At 42.6% G+C, this 26,303-nt stretch overlaps 2 protein-coding genes and 1 long non-coding RNA gene across 9 annotated transcripts in view; 1 reads left to right on the forward strand and 2 right to left on the reverse strand.

The window, feature by feature from the left end:
* Positions 1-8,899, forward strand: part of atrnl1a (attractin-like 1a) — a 237,858-nt gene extending 228,959 nt beyond the window's left edge. For all 3 annotated transcript variants that reach the window (XM_030441997.1, XM_030441996.1, XM_030441998.1), the window contains one exon: positions 7,161-8,899. In XM_030441997.1, coding sequence (XP_030297857.1) covers positions 7,161-7,282 — 122 coding nt within the window. In that variant the 3' untranslated portion in view covers positions 7,283-8,899. The remainder of the gene's footprint in view (positions 1-7,160) is intronic.
* On the reverse strand, positions 981-20,066 carry LOC115596687 (uncharacterized). Of its 2 annotated transcripts, none has more exons than XR_003986943.1 (4): positions 19,918-20,066; positions 18,182-18,349; positions 8,930-9,062; positions 981-1,047 (listed from the first exon to the last, which is right to left on the reverse strand). It is a non-coding gene; the product is annotated as an uncharacterized LOC115596687 (long non-coding RNA). The 2 variants fall into 2 exon arrangements; XR_003986944.1 differs by lacking the exon at positions 981-1,047 and adding an exon at positions 5,193-5,395.
* Positions 20,067-21,851: 1,785 nt separating this feature from the next.
* The window catches only part of gfra1a (gdnf family receptor alpha 1a), a 100,154-nt gene continuing 95,702 nt past the window's right edge, over positions 21,852-26,303 (reverse strand). For all 4 annotated transcript variants that reach the window (XM_030442141.1, XM_030442142.1, XM_030442143.1 and 1 more), the window contains one exon: positions 21,852-25,722. In XM_030442141.1, the coding sequence (XP_030298001.1) occupies positions 25,570-25,722 (153 nt within the window). In that variant the 3' untranslated portion in view covers positions 21,852-25,569. The remainder of the gene's footprint in view (positions 25,723-26,303) is intronic.

The following is a 26,303-nucleotide window of genomic DNA, read 5'->3' on the forward strand; positions in this document are numbered from 1 at the left end:
CCCTCAGGCTTTATCTGCAGCACTTGACCTTAAAAAATGTGATCGTAATAATCCAACCTGGACAAATCTGACCAGTAAGAAAAACTAGAAACAACTATTCGATCACTAATAAATTTTATAGCCAGTTAAAAGTTATGTTAATTGTTATATGAGTCGGTAAATAAAAATTTGAGTCCATCAATATTTCCGCCTGGAAAAAGGCTGCAATGATTATCTTCTTTATTTTATCTGCAGATTATTGTCACGATAAATCGTTTAGTCAATAAAACTTTCTGGAAAAACTCTCATAGTTTCCCAAACAGACATCTCCAAAATTGCTTTTCTTAAATATGAGAAACTTTCATAACTTGAAAAATGGCTACAACGATCATTTGATTATAAGAATTAGCAACTTATTTTAGTTGTAACAGCTCTATTCAACAGTGCATGATATGATTGCACACCTTACTGAGCACCTGACTTTGTTTACATCATGTTATTAACTGATACCTCTGACCTAAAGACTTGATGTTGCCCTACATCTCATCTTACATCAGGGAAGCTGCAGTCATTTTTTTTTTTTTTTTCTAAAAGCAGAAGAAACCAAAATGTAAAGTTCAGACCAGAATATGAGCTGGTGACAGTGTTTACACCTCAAGAGTCTGAAAGGCAGAACAGATTTCTGCCGTCAAGATTTCACATCCACCTTCTTACATATCTGAAGCTCTCCATGCTGAGTCCAAACAGCCCAGAACACGAGCCGGTACAAGAATTAGTGATCAGAAACCTCAGAATGATCATGCAGTATTTTGCAAAACAGATTCTTTGGTTTTATTTGCCAGATTTGCATCAGAGGAAGTGAATTCGGTGTCTCTTCATCTTAATTTACATCTTTTCTGATCTGCGTTTTTTTAGAGTCAACTTTCTCTCTCTGTTTGTTGCCGTCTCATTCCCTCCCCCCCCTCCCTCCCTCTCTCCCTCCCTCCCTCCCTCCCTCCCTCCCTCCCTCTCAGTCCTGACAAAGCATCTTGAGCCTTCTGCTGTATCATTCTCACTTTGGCCGTCTTCCTAAAGGGAGGGGAAAAGAAAAAAAAAAAAATGTATTATCCCCGGACAGGAAATTGATTCTGGTCATTTGCATTAAAAACATAAAACGACATCGCCATGAGAAAAGAATCTGAGGCGACACTTTAATAAAACACTCGGGTTAATTAATTAAACCTCCGTTGGCTTGTTTTGCTCCGTTTTAGTCGATCTGCTCGGGGAACAAAAAGTATTCAGCATTATGTTTCAAAAAGGTCGTTAAGGATTGGATCATATTTATTTACGACCTGTATCTGAGTTCAGTATCAGCTCTGATAACTCCAGCTTTGGGACAGACTGTTGCTGCCTTGGCGTTTATTAAGCACAAAGGCAGAAAGAGAAGAAAGGCTCATTGCCACGGAGGCGGGGGTACGATGTTCTGATGCCCAAGTTATTCGTGCGTTCCACAAGCGTGAGATTTAGGAAGCAGCTGGCAAAAGTTAGCATCTAACTCAACGAGAATGTCTGAAAACTGAGGTCAAATATCTTCTACATCTCCGAGAAGAAGAAACGATCAACCGACAAATACTGTGATAGAAATAGACTGTCTGACATTTTTTGGACACTACGACTCTTGTTGCTTTACAGTTTTGCACGCTACACTTACCGACAACCATTCAAAAACCTACGTGGCTGCACCTGCTTGGACGAACGTCACTTGTGACCTGTCTAATCTGGAGTTTTCAAACCTGATCTGACCGTGTTGACTCGTGTGGAAACTCTCTTATATCACAAAAAAAAAGAAAGAAGGAGTTCACTGAAACGTAAAAGAAATGTATGGCGAGAAATGAGCCGTGCAGTAGCAGAATCTGTCTTCATTCCAACTTGACAACCGTTTTTATAGTTTGTTTCCAGAGGAGGCGAGTCGCACCCGACGCTGCTTATTTGCGTAACAGTAACCTGGACCGGGACCGAGTGGGCAAAACGATGCAACACTACGCTACCAGAATGCAATGCATGCACGACTGCTTACATAACGATGAACGGAAAGTGGGGCGGCATTATACAACCGTTGGTTTGTTCGGTGTAAATAAATCACGGCGGCGTAAAGGAAGGTCATCTTTGCGGCGCTATTGTGTAAAAAGAACTGTTATCTTAAAGAGTGACAGTAGGTGGAATCCACATGTATCCCTGTACCTTTATTTAATGTGTAGTGATACAAAACCAAAGAGTGGATTTTTTAGTTTCAGGAGGAGAAAGAATAATTTCTCGGCGTATCTCAAAAGTCTTGCAGAAGTGGTCTGTTTCCGACACTGTTAACAAAAGTTTATTCCTCTGTTTATTTGTGATTACTGGCAAGTTAACAAGATTGCGGTTATTAAGACGGTTGTGGGGTCGTTGGTATTATCTTCCTTCTGCTCCTAGTCTTTGTTTAAAGCTCGGTAACATCCTGGATGTGTTCCCTGTCCTCTCTCCGTCTGTCTGTGACCACTGGCCTGTAAGTGTTGCTGCAGCTCCGTTGTCCTTTTCCTCCTCGCTCTGCCTCGACCTCCTCGCAGCCTCCTTCCTGCGTCCCGCTGTGTCCCTCTGGGTGTCCGACTGGATCGCTGCTTGACAGGAATCGGAGGGCAGCACTCAGAAACACGGCTCCATTGACCCGTTATGGATCTCCAATACCTATATCGTCTCTGTGTTTGAAACCATCCACCCCACTGAGATGGACTCTCCTCCTCCATCCGTCTGCTTGTTGACTTTTAGTCTAATACTCAGTGGTATTTACACTCGGTGAAATCATGTATTTATTGCGAGGACGCGGGGGTCTGATCATACCGAGTCGCTGCCTCCAGCTCGCTTTTTGTCGTAGAGTCTAGTTTAATAAAAAAAAACTGTAATTAAAAAAGGAAAAAGGTGCCGTCGTAATGATTGATGGACTTGTTTTAAGTGAGTATGACGATCAAATGAGATCAAGATCGTGAAACAAATAAAAAAAAACAGGAAAGAAAAGTCGAGGCAAGGTCAGAACCCCGATGAGGACGAAGTGTCGATGACATGAGCCGCTGCCTTGTTTATTTAATGATGCAGCCGCATAAATCCCAGTTTTTTGAATGTGACCTTTCGGTGGCATCTTTCTGCCTTTTTGTTGTCCTCTTTGATCAGATCCGTTTTAGGAGATATGACTCCCAGGTAATCTGGAGATATTTTTCCATGCTGCAATCTTCAAACGAGCATAAAGAAAGACTTTATTGAGCGCTGCCATGTTCCGTTAATGAAAGGCATCCTAGTTAGTCAGGATCCAACCTGAATCTTACATGCGAGCATCAAAGCAGTCGCAGTTGCGCGTCATGTTTTCCCGGTCTTTTAAAAACCTGAAATGAGCGCCTCGCAGATGCGTAAATATTTGAATATCAATGTGCTACTGTTTGTTTGACTTTTTGTTTGATTTTTCTTTTCCCTTTTTGCTCCGCGGAACAGACGCTGCCGTGGTGTTTTCTGTTTACTATTATTCTGGCTCCTGAGCCGGCTACCGTCCCCGGTGCCTTCATTGAGGGCGAGCACAAACTCGGAAGTGGAGCTTTGATGTTTAGCGGGAGAGGAGGGCCTGGCTGCGAGGTCTGTCACCGGGTTAGCAAGAGGAACTCCTCCCGACCCAGATGTTTTCCAGCTGCAGCTCCACTTTTCCACATCAGACCTGTGCCGATATTTGTTCCAGGGGAATTTAGTCTCTTGCTAATGACCCCATTATTCTATCAGGATTGGAGGGGGGGGGGAGGGGGTCGGTGCGTGAGGGGCGGGTTAATGATGCGTCAACTCACCTGACAAAACAATCACATTAACGCGCCTGGTCGCCACGGCAGCAAATGAGCACTTGCACTCACCTGCAGCATAATTTGATTACTTTTGACCAATTTAATTTTGCAAATGGAGATGTGCGCGTTCACCCGGAAAAATCAACACAATTATGACGGCAATTTGTCAAAGGTGAAAGTTATTTTGACGGAGGAATATTCGGATGTCACGTTAGGAATGAATTAGGATCTTTGTGTACTTGAAGTTTTCCGCTCTTTGTGTTCTCTCTCTCTCATTAGAACTGGCTGTGATATCAGAGCTGCTGTTAAATATCTCCTTCAGACTCGACTTACTTTGAGGGCTTGTGGACTTCAGTGACGGGAAATAACTGATGGCATTTGTGTTGAATTTCTCTCGGCCTCAAGTCTTCCCCATAAAAAGGAGTCAGGTTACAGACAGCTGTCAGTCTGATCAGAGCTTTGTCATTTTATAAAAGCTTTTCCATTCCTCGTCTTTTCTGACTGAGGAGTAATGAAAACCCTCCCAAACAAATTAGGTTTGTAGACGTGAAGAAAAATTGAGATTACGTATGCTATGTTTCTTCGCTGACGACACGAGTGTGTTTAACTAATAACAGAAAGGCAATAGACAGTTTCATTCATTCAAAATTTGATTGATTGATTTACAGATTTCTGTATAAAATCTCAGAATGTTGCGTCCATCACACACGTGTTCTGTACGGCAAACAGTCCAAAACCCAAAGAAACTCTGTGTTTTAGAGTAAATCTGGATATTTTGTGTTTTCAGTAGATTTAATAATCATTTCAGCTCTTACCATCTTTTTTTTTTTAGCCTTAAAGAAGCGAGAGGTTTGAGTTACATTCAGTTTCAAAGACACGTAGAAAAGAAATTCTTGCAGGAAAATGTTGAATCCTATGAAATTATAAAATTAATGTCTTCGGGGCACCCTTAATTAAAAAAAATGTGTAAAGGCTTTGGGGATCTGGACTTTTATATGTGGATGGCTTAAACATAGTCGAGTGTGAATATATTGAATCTAAAGGATATAAAATGGTCCGTTAAGTTTTCATTCATGAGTGTAAACGGTTACAGGTTCCTTTAATCCAAAACGGGCTCAAAGAAAAAAATGGCATTAGATGGCACTGTGTGGAGGTGAAGTGAAAATGTATGCACGTGTGTCAACTCCTGAAATATACAGGAAACTCCGGTGGTATTAAATCACAAATTACATTAGCAACAAAAAGTCAAATCTAAGGGGCCTGACATGCAGATGAGAGGGCCGGTGGTTGCTGTGTGTCGCACACCTTTGCTGCTTGTTGGCCCTCGGCGGCGGCCTTTCAGCAGACGGAGCCTGTAGAGTTGGCGACGGAACCTGTTGGTGAGAGAAATCACTCTGTGTTGCTGTTCAGCTCAGTGAATCGGTGCAGAAGAAGATAAATGGAGAAGGAAAAGGAAAAAGTCCCTTGAGTGGAGCTTTAGGTTTTTTGGCTGAGACGCGGGCGACATGAGGCGGCGCAACAGTCGGCCTTCGTTGCTGCCGGAGCTTTGATTTTCCGTTTGGTGTATCTGGGCCCCGAGGTATTGTCTGTGGAAGCCAAAACAAACACACCTATAGAACCACTGCCAAAGTGAAACAAACAGCCATAATGAACCGTATTCCAACAGAACAGGTGCAGCTAACCAATCACCTTCCCTCCAACGTTTTGGATGAAGAGAGCGCATAGCTGTTGGCTGCCGCATCCGTCTGCATGGCCTGCTGTGTCAGAACTTTGCAAAAATATGTATGTGCACAGGTGCATGCACACACCCTCAGTATTTACACAGTTACACACATAAACCTGACGAGTCACGTACACACACACACACACACACACACACACACGGCGACTGTGTAATCGGCTTTCCCCTTTCCACCCACTAAAAAAAAATCCCGAGAATCACTTGAGTGTGAAATGCTGAAAACATCCTGCATCCAAATCATATCAAGAGCGCAGCAGATTCCCCTCCGCTGTTTGCCTGTTTTGTTTATTTGGCTCCTGCATACCGGCAGATTGAGCTCTTGTCGTAATGACCATGCATTGTCGAGCCCACGGTTGTCGGGAGGGAAAGACGGGACTAGCTGGGCTCGCAAGAGCTGCCATGACTCTAAATCCACATTAACAACAGCAGCGACTGCCAAGGTAACACAATGCTCGGAGGCATCTGATGCCTTGCTGCATCCGGCCTGCGTTCTATAAGCTCCGCTGTGGAGGACGAGTCAAACATCACGTACAGAAGTTGTTTTGAGACAGAGGTATGACATCCTGCTGGATGCTGAGAGGGAGACGGACTGAAATAGGAAAGAGGAAGAGAGGATGGTGGGAGATATGCTTCAGCGACCTCAGCCTTGGCCTACTTGTCTTCTGGGTCGAGAGACGTTGTTAAAAACGATTTCTGGGTGTTGTGTGTAGGTGTCTCCACCTGTCACAAGTCGTTTTTATACTGGGCAGCGAGCCGCCAATCTGGCCGTCCTCTTTGATTTAGACAGAAGTCGGTATATTGAGGGTCTGTTTTGGTCCGCCAATTTGACGCCTCGGAGGAAACTCTGTTTTCCACCTCCACTGCTGTAAATCTAAGTTGTAGATGTGCCGGCCTCTGCGTGAGGTGGGCGGAGGCGTCGATGACCTGCACTGTTGTGCGACCCACAACCGGGGAGTTTTAAAACCAGGAAACAGCTGATCACAGCAGTGAGTCCATCACTTCATCCGCGGACGTCAAGATGAGAAACTGGACAGCCGCTGAGATCCAGGAGATGCTAGCGTCTCCTCGGTCTCTGTAGCTGTCTTCGTTGTCTGCTTGTTGTTGTAGCAGCAAGCTACTAACGGTCACTAGTTTCAAATTAAAAGCCCCCCGCTAACAACCTAGTTCTAAACTCCAATGGGGTGCAATGTAAAGCTCTTATTTTGAAGATAAATTCAACATTTTTTGAAGACAAAAGCGGGCAGCTGCGTAGCAATGACGACTGTTCATGGCCAACTTCGTGCTTCACGTCACGTCACGTTTACGCTGACCCAAGTTGCGGCTTTTTTGAAAAGAAGGAATATTACACCTCCCTTTTGCGGCACATTGCAGCCTTGAATCTTGCTGCAAATGTGCCACCTTTTCTATCTAAAAAGGCGCTACTCATTGTCCCAGGCTTCATCAGAGTGTGTTCATAAATTCATAAACCCACTGAAAATCAAAATAACACTGATGGTCACTGGTGGTCACCTCAACAGACCACCTTTAATAAAACTGAAATCCTTTGGAGGGCTTAAATGAAAATATATATACACTCAATATTTCTCTCTCTTTTCTCTCTGGGTTTCCAGGTATTGCTATAGCCAGTGCTCTGGTGGACACATCACAACAGCGAGTGACAGACTTCAAAGAAAGAGGCCTGGGTCTGAAGCACCGCAAACACATCGTGCACCACCAAGGGACCTGCGTATGAACCGGACGCCCTCAACGAGGAGACAACATATCAACTGGGCCCCGGGGAAATTTCAGTGGAGCTATTCACATTGACTTCAGTGGGAGGGACACACTGTAAACAAAAGGGAGAGAGGCTGCAAAAAAAAAACTGGTTGGATGGTTTTTGATAGCAGCTCTGAAGGAGAGGAAATGTTTCCACCGTCGCGTCAACAGGCACCAAAACTGGGAAAAAATATGTACTTGTGGTCCCTGACTTGCCTGAATCAGATGGAAAACCTCATCATGTTTTTTGTCCCTTGTGTGTAAATGTTGGTCCTAATGAGCCAGGAAAACAAACGCTGGAGGAGAATGTTTCTACGCCACAGCGTTGGCCAGACATTAACTGAGAGCTGGCAGACTTTTTTCCCCACTACAACGCCATGTGGCTCCGCCTCTCCGGGGCTCTACTTGTCCGTCATGCAGTCTGCCATATTGACAGAGAGAAAGACTTGTTTTACACTAATAAACCAAAACTAAATGGCTTCGAGCGCCGGTGAAAGATATTGAGCTGAAATTAACTGAGCTGAAATGAAGTCCTCCTGACGCGGAAACCCACCGGGCTCAGGAGCGATGCTGGAAAGAACATGGACCGAACTAGATCAATGACAACACTGTAGTGAGGGGATGGATGGGGGGGGGGGTCGTTCGGTGACAAAGATCTGCTTGAGGCGAAAGTCTCCCGGGAATTTTAAAGACTACTACTGTCGAGATGTCGAGGAAGTGCATCGTGCTACGGAAACATCTGGATGCAACTGTTGAACTGTCATTCTTGTTTTCCCTTCAAGTTCTACGTTTTTTTGATATCTGCTCAGGTCCTCTGTAATGAAAAAAGGGTCCATTATCTGTAACGTCGGGCCTTAAAAACACGTCTGTATATGCACTATAAGTGAAATGCTTTACCAGTACATTAGGACCCTCTGTGGGATAATATTATGCAACTGATCATCCAAACATTAATGTTGATTCTGGGTTGCGATGTAACCTCAAGGTCTGTATCATCACGCGTACTACTGATGGTATTCATACGTCTATGATTCATTTTATTACTGTGAACATACGCATCTCTGCTCATGACCGCCAGTAAATGCCATACGTGTTTATTTACAAACTTTATGTAACATATCTCCTTATATAATATTTATTAATTATGCAAATTACAGTTAAAACAATTATTTTAATTCATTTTTATAAACGCACTATGGTTAAATAATTGATTTTACACAGCTTCCCCTTTTTTTTTTTCGTGGCTTTTTCCCTCTTTTCATATCCGAATATATATTTTATGCATATCATAGCAAGTTTGGTGTGATGTCCAAAAAAAAGGTTTCCCCCTTTACCGGTTGTGTTTAACCTTTATTAAATATTGTAAAGTCACGTTTACTTGCACATACACAGTAGATGTATGTCTTTATGCACATGTTTTGTCCATATACGGAGCCTGACTGTTTTTCATTCAGGCGTTTTGTTTCCATGTAATTTTGCACCAGCTTGTTGTTCTATTAACAAAAAGGGCAGCTCACCACACTGTTTGTGTCCATATGAGCATAAAATCTGTACATTTCCAATTAAAACATTTTGATGCAGCTTCGTATGGTAATTGGATCTGAGGCGCTGTGTGTATTCTTACCTCTGGTGTTGTGGGACGGTATCGATCCGTGTTCTCAGGATGTCAGAAGGGGCCAGATGACGAGCTCAGCCGACATTATAGACTCAGACATCCGATAGTGCTGATAGAGTTTCATCAAGAGTGGCTCAGCAACCTGGACGGACAAACACGAAGGAGAAAACACTGAGCACGACATTTACATTGAACATAATAACACAGTCACAGTTCTGTCTCAGGCCTGATTCAACACTTCCTGCACCAAACACACAACTGCTGATTTATTAACATTGTCTTTAAGCTTTCCCAGCCAAAGAGTGGCACCACTGGTCCATTAGTTGGCCATTTATAGAGGTGGAAGTTCTGTCTGGACTTCAGATGTCAGCAGTAAACCACTATACGTTAGTTTGCATACAGACACAAAACTGAAGCTCAGTGTGCGAACATTTCCCCAAGAAAGGCAACAAAAGTCACATCTGAGTTTAAATGTGTGACTTTTTAAATGGAAAGTACTACGGCGACGAATCTGAGGATGGTTTGCAACCAAAGATCACATCGCTGCTAGTCAGAGAGACACATGGAGGAGATGTATGCTGACAATCATTGTGGCAGAGGGAGAAAGATTCAAACAGTTCGGCGACGTTATCTCGAGCCAGGATCCGAGAAAACGAATGACAAGATCAGTGTTGTTTTTGGCAGCCATTTGAGATTTAGTCTTTGTCTTTTAACAAATTAATTTAGGTCAATAAGTACATAAGATCTACAAGCTAACAATGTGTTGAACTTGTAGATCTGCTATTTTCACAACTTATGCATGACACTCTTGTATGATGAAGTAGGGCATCAATTCATGAAAAAAACAGTTGAAATATGTTGGAAAAAAAGTTGAAATATGGAGATAAAAGGTTTCTGTCCAACAGCACTCTCCAATACTTATCGATTATATTTAAAATATGTCCATATATCTGAGGTAGGCGTAAACATGTGACGTGACGTGAAGCTCGAAGTTGGGCTGTGAACAGTGACAACAAATGTGTCTTCAAAATAAGAGCTTTATATTGCACCCCATTGGAGTTTAGAGCTTCCTTTTAATTTGAAAGAAGCGACCGTTCCTAGCTCGCCGCTACAACAACGAAGACAGCAGAAATGTCACGCATTTTGAACGGTTGACAGACCACCCACTAACATTTACGTCCATTCTCGTCTCGTCAACGAAATAATTTTGACGTTGATGAAAACAACACTGGACAAGGTACAAATCAAGATAGCCACGAGCTGTAGATGGTCCGACTCTAGTTGTCTTACTGACTGTTCAGGAACTGAAATTTGGTATCGAACAACAAGACATATTTTCTAAACTCCACAGCATCAAGTCAATTTCTTTACCCAGTCCCAGTGTCACGTTTACGAATGTCGAAACACAAACTCGACTGTGTCACCGGCTCAGCAGCATTGTCCAACTCAACTGCCATACCAACCGCCTCGTGACATGAAGGTCTGGTAATTAACGTACACTGAATCATCTCCAGCAGCCAGAAGATCAACCATCTTCTCCTCGACGCGCTCTCAAGCCCGACTGTCAACTTTACACAACAAACAGTCTCATACACCAGCAGCAGGCAGACTGATCAAGTTGGCGGAGGTTATTTCTTCTCGTAGGGATAAAACATTTTGATTTTAATGACCCTTTTCTTGGCGCATCGTCCTCACAACAAATCTCACGAGCAGAACAGAGATTCAGTGTGTTTACAGCGAACCTTTTGTCCTGTCAAACACGGGCTCAGCGTTAAAAATGGCTGCAGTGCATCGAGCAGTGTCTCACCAGGCCGTGCTCGCCACACACACACACACACACATTTATACTTTATGTTCGGTGGGCGCTGCAGTGGGACTTTGTTTACAAATGTGGTGCCACATACAGATGCAGTTTATAGAAACACATAAAAATCAATCCAGTCTTTTTATGTCTGCGGTGCTCCACTGACAAATATCTGCTGTGGGCTTTTTAAAATAGACCGCGGATTATATCCTTGGCCATGACGAAGTGGGGGCTGGATTGTCGAGGTGATCTCAACATCTTTAAGAATTAGACACTTTTCTTTTTATGCAAATCCGCGACTATAACCAGAAGAAAAACACCAACGTATATTCTTTCCAGGGAACGGCGGCGGAGGATGGAGTGGCTGCAGCGCTCGGCTGTCTGGCCGCGTTTCAAAACCCTTCACAGTCGGTGATGAAGTGGTAAATAAAAAGCTGGGTGAACAATGCTTTCATGTCAGTAATCATTTGCATATGTCGACTGTTACCTTAAAACGCCGTGTACTCCAACCAGTGTAAGTCTGATATAATGCTCACTGAGCTGAGAATCGGCTATAACTTCCATTTACTGAATAAAATTACCAGCTGCACTTAATGCGATCTGGAAACCAAATCAAACGTGATGGATTGTATTTTAACAAAAGGCACAAATCTTTATGACTGAAGTCTATTCTCGCGCCTTTTGTCTGATTTTTGCTGTCGACTCATTCTTTGAAAGTCGACTCTGGGACTTGAAAGGCCTCTCTGAACATTACACGAGGCCAGCGCTGCTACTGTCACCACCATTAGTGACCAGGAGGAGATAAGTGCTCCTTTTTACGCTCTCAGCTCACTATATTATTTTTTTTTTCCCCAAGATAAAAGACTGCAGCATTTAAGCATTAAGTGGGCTGCTGGCATCTCCACTTTGTTCAATACCTGCGCGCCAGAGAGCAGCAGGAAATGGTGCACTTTCCCTTTTATCCTGATCTAAGACGCTCTAAAAACCAGTTCTGAGGATGAAAGGTGGGTTTGTGTTTTTAGTGTAAAGTCAATATAAGATGCTCGACACTCGAAACACAACAAAGCGACTACTAACACACAAAGAGGAGGGAGAAGAAAGGGACCTGCCTTGTAAAATTAATGACATGCTGCCACTGTTGGACTGAAGCTACATGGGAATGTTTTGGTAAACCCTTAACATCTGCTGTACCGTCGTTAGCCTCCGGTAGAAAATGGAGACAAAGAGCCCGGCACGTCTCTGACATGAGTCCCACATGTTCACATATGTGCAAACACACCAGCCAATATCTCGAGGGGACGATGTTACGACCAGCGGAGCGTTCAGCGCCAAAGCAAAAAAGATTAATGTGACGCTCACAGTGTTCGCTTCAACATCGACAACCCAGGATCACAAGCACCGACCTCTGTCTCTCAGTTTAACCTCATTCACTCGTCTTTAATCTGGACCTATTGTTTTAATATTTCCAGGCTGGTCTCACTACGATGGGCAGTGTGAAAGACAATTTCATTAAAGGAGAACTTTGGTCGATTTAAACATGCAGCTTCATTGCTCAAGCTACCCTTGACTTGCCAGTACCGAAGACATGAACACATTTGGTCCAGCCATTACAGAGCTCCGTGAACGGAGATTTAGCATTGACAGCTAACAGCATGGGGTCAGAACTTTAGACTGTGTTTTAAGCGTCTTAACATGCTCCACATCTCACACCAAAAGTTATGCAACATACGCAGACACCTTTGCACGCAGCACTGTAGCGTGTATGACTCAAAATGAATAAAAAAGTAGTTAAAATAGTGTGTTTGTGCAAGCAGCTACTTCCCTGTTTGTTGACATCTGTGCCTTCCGGTAGCTAGACCAAACTAGTCGATCCTTCGAGCGTGCGCTCCCTCACTGGCGGAGACGGAAACGTATTCCAGCATTTTCGTGTTTATGTTCATCATGTACATGTCCATGTTACAGCCTGTCATGAGCCATGAGCCTTACAATAGCCTGTTAAGCCTGTTAAGTGCACACTCGATGGATTGACTAGTTTGGTCTAGCTACCGGAACACACGGATGTCAACAAACAGGTACGTAGCTGCTTGCACAAACACACTGTTTTAACTACTTTTTTATTCATTTTGAGTCATACACGCTACAGTGCTGTGTGCTAAGGTGTCTGCTGATGTTGCATAACTTTTGGTGTGAGATGTGGAGCATGTTAAGATGCTTAAAACACAGTGTGAAGTTCTGACCCCATGCTGTTAGCGTTCAATGCTAAATCTCCGTTCACGGAGCTCTGTAATGGCTGGACCAAATGTGCTCGCGTCTTCGGTACTGGCAAGTCAAGGGTAGCTTGAGCAATGAAGCTGCATGTTTAAATTGACCGAAGTTCTCCTTTAATTTCTTGCACCAGTACCTAGACGGGAAAGAAAGGCACTCGCTAGGTCTCTCTTGCATGAATGCTGTTTGTTGGCTAATAATGTCAACACTCTGACGTTTACTTCTTTACATGGTGTAATTTTTAGCATGTTCACCATCTTGGTCTAACCTGCTAGCATGCTAATATGAACAGTTATTAAATTAAGTACAGCTGAGGTTGAGGTTAAAGTTCACCACAGTAGTGAACCGACTGACCAACATCACCGTCACCAGCGTCACTTTCTGCTAAAACTTGGATTATGTAAACCTGTCAGCACCACGAGGAAAGATTTAGCATGTTGTGGCTGCAATAACATGCAGATAGAGGGCTAAACATCAACTTCAACGACACAAACGTGGAAGGTAAAGAAAGTGAATGTCTCCCTCTAATGATTCATAACCATCACAGCTTCTGTTTCATTTTGTTTTTTAACTTGATTATCAGAAACTGACGACATTTCAGAACAAAATCAAACAGTAACTGCGCTTAAATTCTACTCAGGATATTTTGAAATGAGTGAATATTTCCTTCAGTTTGTGTCGTCTCTGTTAACTTTTTTTCATCTCTGCGTGTTTACACAGAGATGCCATTCAGCCGGGAGAAGAATGAATCATATTTGGCTCGAGTTCAAGACTAAACTGGAAACATAAGCACGACAGTTAGTCTGGAATGAATCCTCGATTAAATCAGCATCATCAGCGCTGCGTCACCCCTGCATGAGTTTTCTGTCCATGCTTTGTATCACGTGGTGAGTCAGCTACCTGTCACTCGGTCACCACTGATGGAAGTCTTTCCAGCTCTGCAGCCCTTCTGACTGCATCCTCCCTCCTCCCTCCTCCTCCTCCCTCCTCCCTCTCTGTGAGGACTCAGGGTCAGCTGAGCCACGTCCTTGTGATTGATGCCCCATCCAGACCTCAATCTTTATGCCATTACGGACCAATTGCAGCGGGTAATTTGGGCGGCAGTCTGAGGACGAGTGACCGAGTCAGCCGCGGGGGTCGACACAGGATTACAAAGCACGCTGCTGTCCTCCGCCTCACACACACACACACACACACACCAACACACAACACACACACATCCAACCAAACCACCAGCTTCTGTGATGCTGTGAAGAATGTCGCCCCTGTCAGCACCGTCCTCTACTCATTCCCAGCATGCATTGTGCTGTCACAAGTGGCCTTCTGCGCTAACAAAGAGGGTCCTTTTGTTTAGTCTCAGCACACAAAGTGCAGAGACATGAAGGATGGAGGAGTGAAGCTCTTGACACTCTGCATCAGGTTCTGTGGGCGACGGGTCAAAGTGACCAGCTTCCTGTTTTGTTTTGTTTTTGTTTCCACCAAGCTGAATAAAATAAAGCATTTCAAACTGAGGGAGAAACCAGCGGCAGATATCTTACTGGAAGACCGATTAAGGGCCCAGAGAGGATTGAGGTAGTTGCAGGTGTTGGGTCGGTTCTGTTACCAAAACCTGGTCTGGCAACTCTGGACCCATGTGGCACACTGCTATGTTTGATCCGTGGAAACTCTGACGTCTTCTGTGGTTTAACAAAAAGGCTCAGAGTGATAATCTGACAGAAAATACAACTTTTTTTGGTGCAGATTGATCTTCCAATAATGGCTGAGACGAGTAGTTGATTAGTCCAGTGAATGTAAATCAATAATCAGCAACAATCTGAATAATTGACTGAACGTTTCAGGGTAAATATTAGAGGGAACATGTCAGAAGTTAAGATTCAACTATTTTCTGACCTTCCAACAACAACAACAACAACAACAACAACAATACTAATTGTGACAATGTAATTTAAAGCAAAGTCTTAAAAGACCAAAGTTTAATATTTGTGATTCCTCCAGGTCACAGTGCTTTGTTGTTGTTGAGGAAATCTTTCAAGTCAAGTTGATTTGATTTGAGTGAACAGTGAACGATCCTCCGTCCTCAGACCTCTGATCACGACCACGTTCTTGTTTTGGGGCTTTTTCACAGGATCGAACACCAGAGCCTCGTCCTTTACGACACAGATGATAATATTTACGTCGCTCCACTTTTTAATCCTTTTCAGCAAAACATATAAATAACCTGACCCGACTGAACCCCAGTTTACACCCCTGTTACTGTCTGTTTTACACCAGAATGCCTCAGACATCAGAGCTGTAAACAACCTCCCTAATTAAACGATGATTGTAAAGAACCAGAGATGATTACGACAAACACGTCTAATAGTATTCATAACCTATTCGTCATCGTGACATGAATTGGTCACACAGGACGTCGGCGCGCTGCACAGCGACTCCCTCGCGAGGCATTAATAGACGTTAATTCATGTTGGTGTCAGGAGACCCAACGTGTTTATGTGAAGTTTTATGACCTCCTCTTATAAACTGTCCATTAATGAATAGAGCTCTGATATTGATAAACTATAAAAAATATATATAATATCAGGAGACTTGTTATGAGTGTGAGCAGATGAGACTGCAGCTCCAGGGTCAGTTCTAACGCCGACTCTGGTTCAGTTTTATTCCGGTTATTATTCACACGGTATCATCTGTCCTGAAAAACCTTCAACCTGGAGTCAAGGTGCTTATTGGATTACAACAACAAATCCCCACAACAGGGAAACAGGGAAACATCAACGCAAACGGTCTTAAAAACGTATTTTTAAGGTTGCCGGCAACTCAGATTTAGTATTTAATGTGGCTTCCTGCAACACGGACGCTGTGAGGAAATCAAATCTGAGCTGAACCATCCAGCAACAAGACATCTGATCATTTTCTCATCAGGTCACGTCAACAGCCTCGCAGTTTCTTTTCCACAGTGAGATATGGAATCATACAAGCGTGCTTCCAGTGATCATCAGATATTTCATCACTGCCAGACAGTTCTCTCTCCCGTCATCCCAATCCTGGACCACAGAAATATCACTTACAAAAATGACAAACTGAACTGAGGTCCAACTACAGTTCAGTTCATCCTCTCATGCCGTTTACTAGCGGGAGCCCTACGAATCACAAAGACTCCATCTTTCTCCTCGGTCTCAAACTTGCTGCACGGGCTTTGGAAATAATTGTGCAGGTTAAACTAAGAGAGTATTCTGTAACGAAGTCAGGAGGTGAGCTAGTTAGCAGCGGGCGAACAGCTGAGTCCTGAGGTATGTTTGGCTAAAGGAGCTAAACACACAGCAGGACAGAGTTTCAAGTTCAACAGAATGAGTGAGAGACACGATGAGTGACCAGCTGGTGGACGAGTGGCTTCAGGGCACAAACACCTCAGAACAAAGACTGAGACTCCTGCCATATTTTGTCCAGGTTACAGATAGATCATTTATTTCCTCAACAGTTTAACATTGTTTTTATATTTCTAAAAAACTATTCAAGGCCATAAAATAAAGGAACAATATCTCGATCGGTTATTTGCATCGGTGAACGACCCTAAAAATCCTGACTGAAGATAGAAATCTATTTAATTCCCTTTCAGATTTTAAGTAAATACTTAGATTATAGGTTGAATAAGGTTTATATCATCTTCATGCAAGAAAATAAGATTATGACGAGTCGATTACCAACTTAAATGACTTGGACATAAGGACAGGAAGCTCATTCTTGTCGATAGAAAAAAAAAGTCATTTGCATGTCGGACCAACCCCCCATTCTTCTTTTTCTCCTTCTCCATTACTGCTGCACAAACAGCAGGTAATACCCGAGTGTGCTCCGCAGCTTCAATCACAGCTCATACTGCTCACATCCACCGACGCCAGCTCCACTGCAGGAAAATAGGACTTTAATGACTCTTAATAAGCTCAATCTCTGCATGTGAAATGCAGCCTGCTATCAAAAAAATCAAATTCCCCACATTCAGTGGATCTAATATTTGATAGCTGTCTTTACGCTTCTGTTTTGACGCTCTGCGGGTTTAATTCCAGGTTTGTGTGACGTATTTGAGTGACACTGTGAGCTTTTTTTTACAACGCGAGAAAGGAAGTGCTGTCGGAGCTGCTGCGCTGTTTGAATCTGCTCCTGTATGAGCAGAGGAAGAAAAAAGAGTGACGCACATTTGTTGATATTGTATCTGAACAAAGAAAAAGAAGATCTGACTGGATGGTTATTGAATTTTAATTGAAATCTTTAATCATACGGCAGGTTAGGACACAGAGCTTTGATGTTTCATTAAAAATGCTGTACTGTCTTTTGTTTTCTTTAATCAGATCTCTCCTCAGTCTGTTGATATGAAGTCATCTGTTTTCATCTCACACCTCATCTAATACTGGTGTCATCAGTATCGATGTGTCTACACCTCTGCTCAGGTTCAGGTCTGAAAATGTGTCATTTGTTTTAAAAAAAAAAGTACGGTACCGCCTCTTAATGCAAATATATAGACACATTATGACAATTATCAGGTATCAGAGCTGAGAAATGTGCTTTATGGACAGTTATTCCATTTCTTTACTTAATTAAAGCAGCAACAAGGAAATTTAAATGTGTTGTTGATTTTGGCGCCCCCTGTGGACAAAAGCAGTAAGAGCACCACTTTGATCTTGCTAGCGTGTGCATTTGTTCTGAAATTAGTGAAACTAAGACGCTACATATTTAAAATAAAATTATAACAGCTATGTGCAGAATGCAAGACGATGAGGTCATCAGATCTACAGTCTGACTAATATATCGGTTAACTGATATTATCAGCTTGTACGGGACGATCACAGATAAACTTTAAATTATTTAAATTCACTGTTTCAGCTCATTAATGTCAATTAAGACCACACAGTTTATTTTTTATCTATATCCTGCCTACATTACATATTTTTGTTACATGTGATTATATCAGCCAATACGTTGGGATTGTAAATATTCATTCCTTAATATTGGCATCAGCCCCAAAAGCTGCTTATCAGTCGGGCGACTCCAGTGAGAGGCTTGAAGCTAAGTTAGCCAGCTAGCTATACTAAGAAAGTTAACCTATGAAAACACAATTAACAAAAGCACGACTCACACCAGCAGCAGTCTACAGAAACAAGAAACACCGCTTCCACGAATGTAACCGGGTGTGTTGGCCTTACTGTCGTGGAGATTCGTGCACGGAGCAGCAACAAACACCGACAACAACTCCAGCCTGCATCCCGTCCTCCAGATGGTCGGTGGCAACCCGCATGACTCAGTGTCCACCACACAGGACGGCCCCAGATGTCCCGAGCCAAGTCCCATCCACAGCGAACCCCTTAAAAATACTTAAAAATAACAAATATCTCCATCACAATCAAATTACAGACTGTTATTCAAATGTAGACGAAAAGTAAAGAACTGATGAGCGGTGACTCCAGTCCTGGCGCGTGCAGCCTGCAGCGATGAGGCGTTTATGGCCACTTATGAAACTAAATACATTCTTGGCAAATGTGGTTAAACCGCAATCAGTGCTTCTGTGGTGCACCGGGGACACGCCGTTAGTCTAATGACTGTGTGGAAAGATAACGGCAAATTATGACTAGAAAGTACATTCAAATGTCAGACTCATTTTCTTACATTTTATGACGGTGACGCAAACACGTCAGACCATTTTCCCATCAACCCCCCTTTTTTTTCTGTTTTACATTAATGTATTATTCATAATGTCAGAGACGCATCAGGAGACGGCCGCCGCGTCAGCGACCATCAACACCATTTTATATGACACACTGAGCCTTAAATGGGCCTGTTCTATTCAACTCATGGACAATTTCCATGAAATGGTAAGAAGAGTGCTTCTAATTAATATCTTTCCAGCTCTCAACTTCCTCGTGTTGTCCTGGTTTCGTACAGCCGACGCTGACACTTGTCGAGAAGCCTAAAAGTGGGCGAATGCTGTTCAATATCTTCTGATAAAAGAGGATGGAAATCAATAAAAGAAGGCGAAAAGGTCGTAAACAACAGAGGACACATCGACAGAAGCTCTGAGGAGCAAGTGAGAATTTTCTTTTCCGAGTGATCCATTTTACAAGTCTGATATAAACTGGGGAAAAAGGTTTAATCAGCATAATCTTTACAAGTCCCTTTAATTTGTGGACGTATGATTTTTTCACTTGCAAAAAAATATTCAGAGCAAAGAAAAAAACAAGTGAAAAAATAAAAGTTTGTCAGGAGAATTTTTTCATTTATGTAATACTAATTTTGACCACTAGGGGCTGAAGTGCACCACGTTCCCAATGTTCTCAATAAAATAAATACATCTCCTAACAAAACTTTTCTTTTCCCTTGGTTATACACATAAAAAAATATACTTGACATATTTATGATTATTTCCTTTTTCATGTTCATAGATGAAAAAAATAAATACATAACTTTTTTTCACCATTTCTCGAGTAATAAACACAGAAAATGGATCACCAGAAAAAAATACACAACTCCTCACTTGACCGTCTGGGCTACCGTAGCGTCTGCAGCCTCAGTGTCACTTCATGATCCTCTGCACCTCCTCCTCCTCCTCCTCCTTCTCCTCCTCCTCCTCCCCTCCTCCCACAGAACCAGAGGATCAACAGCACCAGCAGCAGAGCTCGTTATAATAATTCAGCTTCTATTCATCCAACAGACTCCTTATTAAATACATACAGCAGCGCTCCTGATTATGGGCCGAGCTGTGCTGGAGTTTTACCACAACAGAGGACAGAACTCCTGCAATTAAACAGAACCTGCAGACAACAGGGGCGTGGACACTGCAGCAGGTTCGACCGGGACGGTTCGGTCCATAAATGAAACAGAGTCCACTTAGTGACAATAAAACACACTCACACACACACCCCAGTCAGTGTGTTGGTGCACTCACCTGTCTCAGGTGGATCAAACGGTGACGTCATCCACAGGTGAGGTCCGACCTCCACACCTGTTCACTGTTTCACTGAACACACTTCACATAAACGAGCTGACAGTCAGAGGTTCTGTAGCAGAGGAGCACGCTGCAGTCACATCCCAGCATGCACCTGTCGGCTGCGTGACTCTAGAGGTGTGTTTGATTTGTGTCACTGCACGTCCTCCTCTGGTGGAGCTTCACACCAGTGAGTGTGTCAGCTCTACACTTCCACCAGCCAGCAGGAAAATAAAATAAGTAAAAATAATCTGAATTTAAAATGTGATTAATTAAATATTCGGACTTATTGGAACTTTTTTAATTTGTTTTCTGTTGTTTTTAATTAGATCAGATTCCTGGGGGGCTTTTTTGGCACACGTTAATTGTTGCACAGTTAATATAAATTCAGTTTAATGCTCAAAGGAAACATATAATATGATGTGTAATATTGTCTTTGCTGTAAACGGGACTGCAATGTGTCTCACTTTATCACATAGGCTGATTTATGAAACAGTAAAGATGGATTCTGGTATTGTTTAAACTCTGAACCTGCAGTATAATTACATGTTTTAGTGTTTAAAAGATGAATTCTTAAGGGAAGTCACGTTCTGAAGTCTCGCTGCAAGAATACCTCAGTGGAAACATGAGCCGGAGTGTCGGACAGAGGATGATTTTGATTCTGACAATCGAGACGAGGCGATGATGATTTCAGAGTGAGACTCGTCCTTGAGCGAGACTCGTGTGTTTTGGTAACAACCTCGGCCTGTCAGGGACAAAATTAAAGTCTTTGAGTCGACATCGCTTTGACAGTGGAGGCTGCCAGCTGAGACCAGAACATGTAGATTAAAATGTACCGAAATGACCCTTTAAAAACCCAAATGAAAGGAACAAAGATGGTTCAACTCACTTCCAGCCTTGAATGTTTATAATGGATGAATAGATTAATGGTGTATTATTTATTTAAAGTGGCCCTGTTAAGCTCCACCCACCTCACAGATCACACACTGCTAATGGAAGGCTGCCCGGGGCCCCCTGGAGACTGTCAGTCCCCCCCCCCCCCCCCCCCCCCCAGCTGCTCCTCCCAACTTCCTGCGTCTGTCAATAACAGGACTGTGCATTCATTCACATTTTTGATTGACACGTCATTAGTCCATCCTTTCCTTCCCGAGCTGAGAGGTAAAATGAGTTGAGCGGTCGCCGCCTGGCAGCAGCTCCGTGTTTTTGTTTAAGCTGATTGACTGCTGTTTGTTCTGCAGGTGCAAATTGGATGACAAGTGATTTCAGATTTCAGCCTCCTGCAACTGTCATCTGAGAGACTGAATACATGAACATCTCAACAGTTTATGTTCTTTTTTCAAGTCATTTCACCAAAGTGGCATCTGCCTTTTTTTCTTTTTAACCCGTAACGACCAATTAAATTAACGTTATGTTGTTTTATAGTACAAGAGGTTCACACTGAGGTAGCAGCAGGTCAATAAAAGTACGAATGGATTCAAATCAAACAAGAAGGAGAGTCCGAGCTGCTCGCAGGCAAACGTTTCCTCATCGATCCACCGAGTGTGAACCTGTTGTTTCTCCTCCTGCAGCTTTGAATCGCATCTCCGAGCGCTCAGCCGGCATGACGTGACCCCTCCGCTTCACACCACCTGGCCAAAAAGCTCAAAAGATGTCAGGAAACCTCAGATGACTCTTTTCTTTATCCGCTCTCATCTCTCTCTGCTCTTTACGTCTTTCCTCTGGCTTGGCAACCCGAGGTCAGCAACGTAATAACTCCTCAGATCCTATCAGGCGCTCTCTTCTCTCCCCGGACGGCCGCAGACTTTACTTTAATCCGTCATGTCACCGATCTGCGCGCCTGAATCGTTTCCTTTCTCGTCCTCGTTCAGTGAAATAACACCACGCACAAACACGTCTGGGTGATTTAACAGTTTTTAATCATAACTTTTGTACAATAGATTTTACATTTTTCACAAGCTAAGAAGTTAATGATGCCGGATATCTGAGGGAGTCTGCGTCACCAAAAAGCCATGTTTTGGTATTTTTCAAACAACAGATGGGGATGGTGATGAGACAGCAAACCTTTGACTTTTTTTTTTTTTGGTCCAAATGGGGGATCCTTACTTCAGGAGGCGTTGGCGCCAGTTTTTGATGCCCGCTGAGGGTCAGAGGGTTCAAAGAAAGGTGGCTGTGCTGCCCGGGCAAAAAATGTTATATGTAAAATTTTGCATTTTCACATTTTCCAAACCATATTTACTCTTTTCACATATGAATTTCCTTTTTCCTTACACGTGGAAACCGTCTCTATAAACTTTTTACCTCATATTCCAGGGCCAGTGACGACATGACACTGGAATTCAAATATAAAATGATCAGACGACGTGTAAAAACACTGAGAAACATCTCAGTTTGAGTTTTCTGCCGTGCAGCGACTCCAAACATTTCCATTTCCCTCGGCACACATCCCATTCTGTCTTCAGCGGTACGGTCAGAATACATTTTGTTTCAAATCACAACACATTTTCTTCTCTCTTTTGCTCAACTTTTAGTTGTCGCCCCTGTAATTATTTCAGCAGTAAAACCAAAACGATTACAGCGACAGCAAAGGAAGCAGTTTTGTTTTTTTTTAAAGTTGGACACATAAAATCTGATCCGTCTGCCGTCGATCCATCTCATTCACTTCAACTCGTCGAGAACAAAAAGAAAAGAAAAAAGAAATTAAAAAAGGTAGAAAAATAAGTTCAAATCTTCGCCCCAGAAATCAATACAATATTTAAGCAACATCATGACGGGCCTATTTAACTACAGAAGGAGAGTTACATTGATATCCTCGTTCTCAGATGCAATAATATTCCATAGTCATGTACATACTGGGAGAAATATACACATAGGTTGTTATAAAAAACAATATTCTGGCTTATTCAATGTATCTGAATGTCAAAATAGCTCACAATGCTCTGGAATAGAATATCATCAGACATTTATTTGTCCACTTTATAGTTTCAGCCAAGTACATACAGTGCATATACCATGTTAATGCTTCGGTAAATAACATTGAAGTTCTACTATACATTAATCGTGTGTTTCGAGGAGCTACATAAACCCAAGCAGCGCGTCGTAAAATGCTCCCGTCAGTGTTCCGAGTGGCTAAAGTAACGCGTCGAACATGCCCACGGAGATGTGTGTAAACGTCTGAGTCGTGTGTGTGTGTGTGTGTCGCAGGGAAGTGAAAGGTTTTGTATTTCCTGTGGGGAGAAATCAAACGCCTCCATCTGAAGAGCTGATGAGAACAGATGAGACGACATCTGAGAACTGAACGTGTCCGCGATGCTTTTTTTTTTTTTTAGTCCTCAGACGCAGACGTACAAAATGCTCTGACGTTTTTACAGACGGTACAGAAGTCACATGTCACATGTTTTGCTGGAGTCCGATTCGTAGATAAAAAGCCAGGATTGACCGTTTGATAAACCCCGCCTTTAATCAATGATTGTTAAAGCAGCTCTTTTCTCTCGTCTGCATCCACCGAGCAAACAGATGGTTGTTTTTCACCCAGAAACCAAAAATGTCCGAGCAAAACAGGAAGGAATGACTTCAACAGTTCCCAGCTGCTTGTGTTAGCATACCTACCTAAATAGCACAACTACGCTATAGCATTACGTCCAATGCTAATGAGCATATCGTAGCTTACTACAGTATTTTAAGTAAAAAAAGGAAAAGGAGGCTAATGATCCAAAGCTAATCTGTAAGCTAATAGCTGCTCTCTTCTGCTCTTTGTTGAGTTTGAAGATGTTTATCAAAGATACCGAGGCCAGTTTCCCTTTTTACACATTCATCTTCGTCCAAGTAAAAACTATGATTTAATGAATTTATAACAAAGTAAAACAAATTATATTTATATCATAGTTTTCTTTATAACGCTATTGTCCTTCATTTCCATTTCTTCTACAAGGGTCATCGAATGCTACCTGTTAGCTTCAGCACGGTTTGTATTGAGGTATTGAGTTAGCAAGATATGCTAATTTCATGTATCCATCAAGTGCGTAATAACAAAAACTCTGATTGAGTGTCCTCATCTTCCAGTGAGTTAGCTGTAAACAATAAAAAGTTTCCAATCAACATATGGATTTCTATTTATCAGCTGCAGTAACAGCCAGTTTCTTTTTAGACATCGAAATTGACGGTCACCAGCTTAAATTTAGACGAGCATTTTGTTTACTTTACTAATTATTCAGTAGCAGCTCAGCCACAGTTATTATGGTAAACTGCACACATACTACGCTAGCAGGGGCTTAGCAAACGGTCAACTTCAAACCATAGCTCCTTCCTCCAAACACGCGTGGACAGATTCACAATTGAGGCAAGAAGTCGTAACACTGAACTGACAGCAAAAGGAAGCTTTGAGTTTTTTTTTTTTTGTTTTTGGAGCGATGGAGGCGTGAGTCACTGTTCAATATACTCTACAACAATAAGCCTATTTATTTTTCCTTAGCTCTTGTTTTTCCGTGGACGCGGTGCTGAAAAAAAGTACATCGAAACTAAAAACTAAAAAAAGTGTTGAGGTGAAACTGCAGCAGCTTCTCTGAAACCTTCGTGGAGAAACGCTGAACATGGCTTGGACTTCTAACAATTACAAGAATGTACAATCACTAATGAAGTGAAGTGGACTGAGACATCCACAGCAGCGTGTTACCTTCCGTCCTGCGATCTCCAGGAGTAAAACAAAAAAGAAAAGGGGGAGCTGAACGCCTGGTGCTGTGTGTGTTTCTGACTGTTTCGTCTGAGTGTGTGCAAGTGTGCAGTATGTGTTTGTGGGTCTTTGCATGTGTGCTTTCACCAGCGGCGGTGTGTGTTCAGTATGAGCTACACTAACGACAGTTTGGGCGCAGGTGTTTTTAACTTCTCCGATGTTTTTTTTTTAAGTTTTCACCCTGAAAAAGGAAAAAAAGGCTTTTCGAGTGACGTTTTCTTTTCCTGTCAGGTTAATATCCCAGTGGATCTTTCCTAAAAAAATGTAAAATACCAGATCACGTCATTATCAAAACATACACAAATCACAGAGGAGACTGAATAACACCAACAAGGCTGCCCGAGTGATAAAATGTAGCCGTTACTGAACTGACTGTGACTTTTAAGCGAAAGACCCCACCTATAGCCTCAACACACAAACAGACGTGGGTGAAAACAGATTTGACGACTCTGAAAATCGATGCAAATTTACATTACCTCTCCAAAAAGAGCCACAAGCTGTGGTTTATTGGAATGTAGTCCTCGAGTATTTTCTAATGTCTGCCCAAGTGAGCAACACAGAAGCTTTTAAATCCCTTTTTTTCCACCAACTGCCCCCAAAGGGAACACAAAGCCAAACTGAGTTAACACGTATAGTAGATCATCGTTTTTTTAGCACACAGCTGCAATGCAAAAAAAAACAAAAACCCAAACAAACAATAAAACAACAAAGCTTCCCAAAAAATTCATAAAAAATCAATCAGAGAAGGAGTCAAAAGAGAGAGAGAAGAATCCAGAGGGAAATAAAAGTACAACAGGTATTACTGAGAAGAAAGGATATAATTTCTTGTTTTGCTTTTTCTTTTATACAAATGTGTGTTTGTCAGTCCGTTGTGGTTTTTTGTGAGGCTACAAGACGCCCGGCGAGGAGAGCGCCTGCACGCTGCAGTACCACAGCAACAGCAGCGGGGGCAGCAGAGAGGCCGGGCCCGCGGGCCGTCTGGAGACAGCCGAGTTTTTCAGGATGGCGTTGGATGTACTTGGACCATCTATCTGAGGATCCTGGAAGACGGACAGGAGAGGAAGAGGTTAGTATAATGTATAAAAAAAATGTAATTATGCTAATGCTAACTGGCTAATCTCTATATGTTTCTGCCCTGTATGAACCATCAGCTGGTGAGGAGGCAGATTTATTTTCCACCTGGCACATAAACTTTAGCCGCCGTCTTTCCAGCATCATCTCAAATAGAATGCTATTATTTTTGCAGCCATCAAATGCATAATAACCAACTCTTCTTGATTTGTGATGCTAAGTAGCTAGCCTGTACAAAACAGTGATGGTGGCGTTCGAAAAAAGAAAAGGGCCAGATTTTGTTTACTCATTTCTGAAACCAGTGACTCATTAGAAAGCAATTAGCCACAGCTGAGATGTTAACTGTGTAAAATGTAAAAAGCTTGGCAGGATTAGTGGAAAGTCAATTTGAAGTGATCTAACTTTGCTCTTAAACTGAGCAGCTGATTAGGCACTTAACTCACTCGAAGGAGTAATTTTTGATACTGGAAATACAAACCAATGTATTCTGTTATATGTATATTTTATGGGGGGAAAAAGTGGCGTAGAAGGGGGAGTTTCACCGGCGGTG

The sequence above is a fragment of the Sparus aurata genome, chromosome 15 (genome assembly GCF_900880675.1).
Source record: "Sparus aurata chromosome 15, fSpaAur1.1, whole genome shotgun sequence".
In the NCBI taxonomy this organism is placed as follows: Eukaryota; Metazoa; Chordata; class Actinopteri; order Spariformes; family Sparidae; genus Sparus; species Sparus aurata.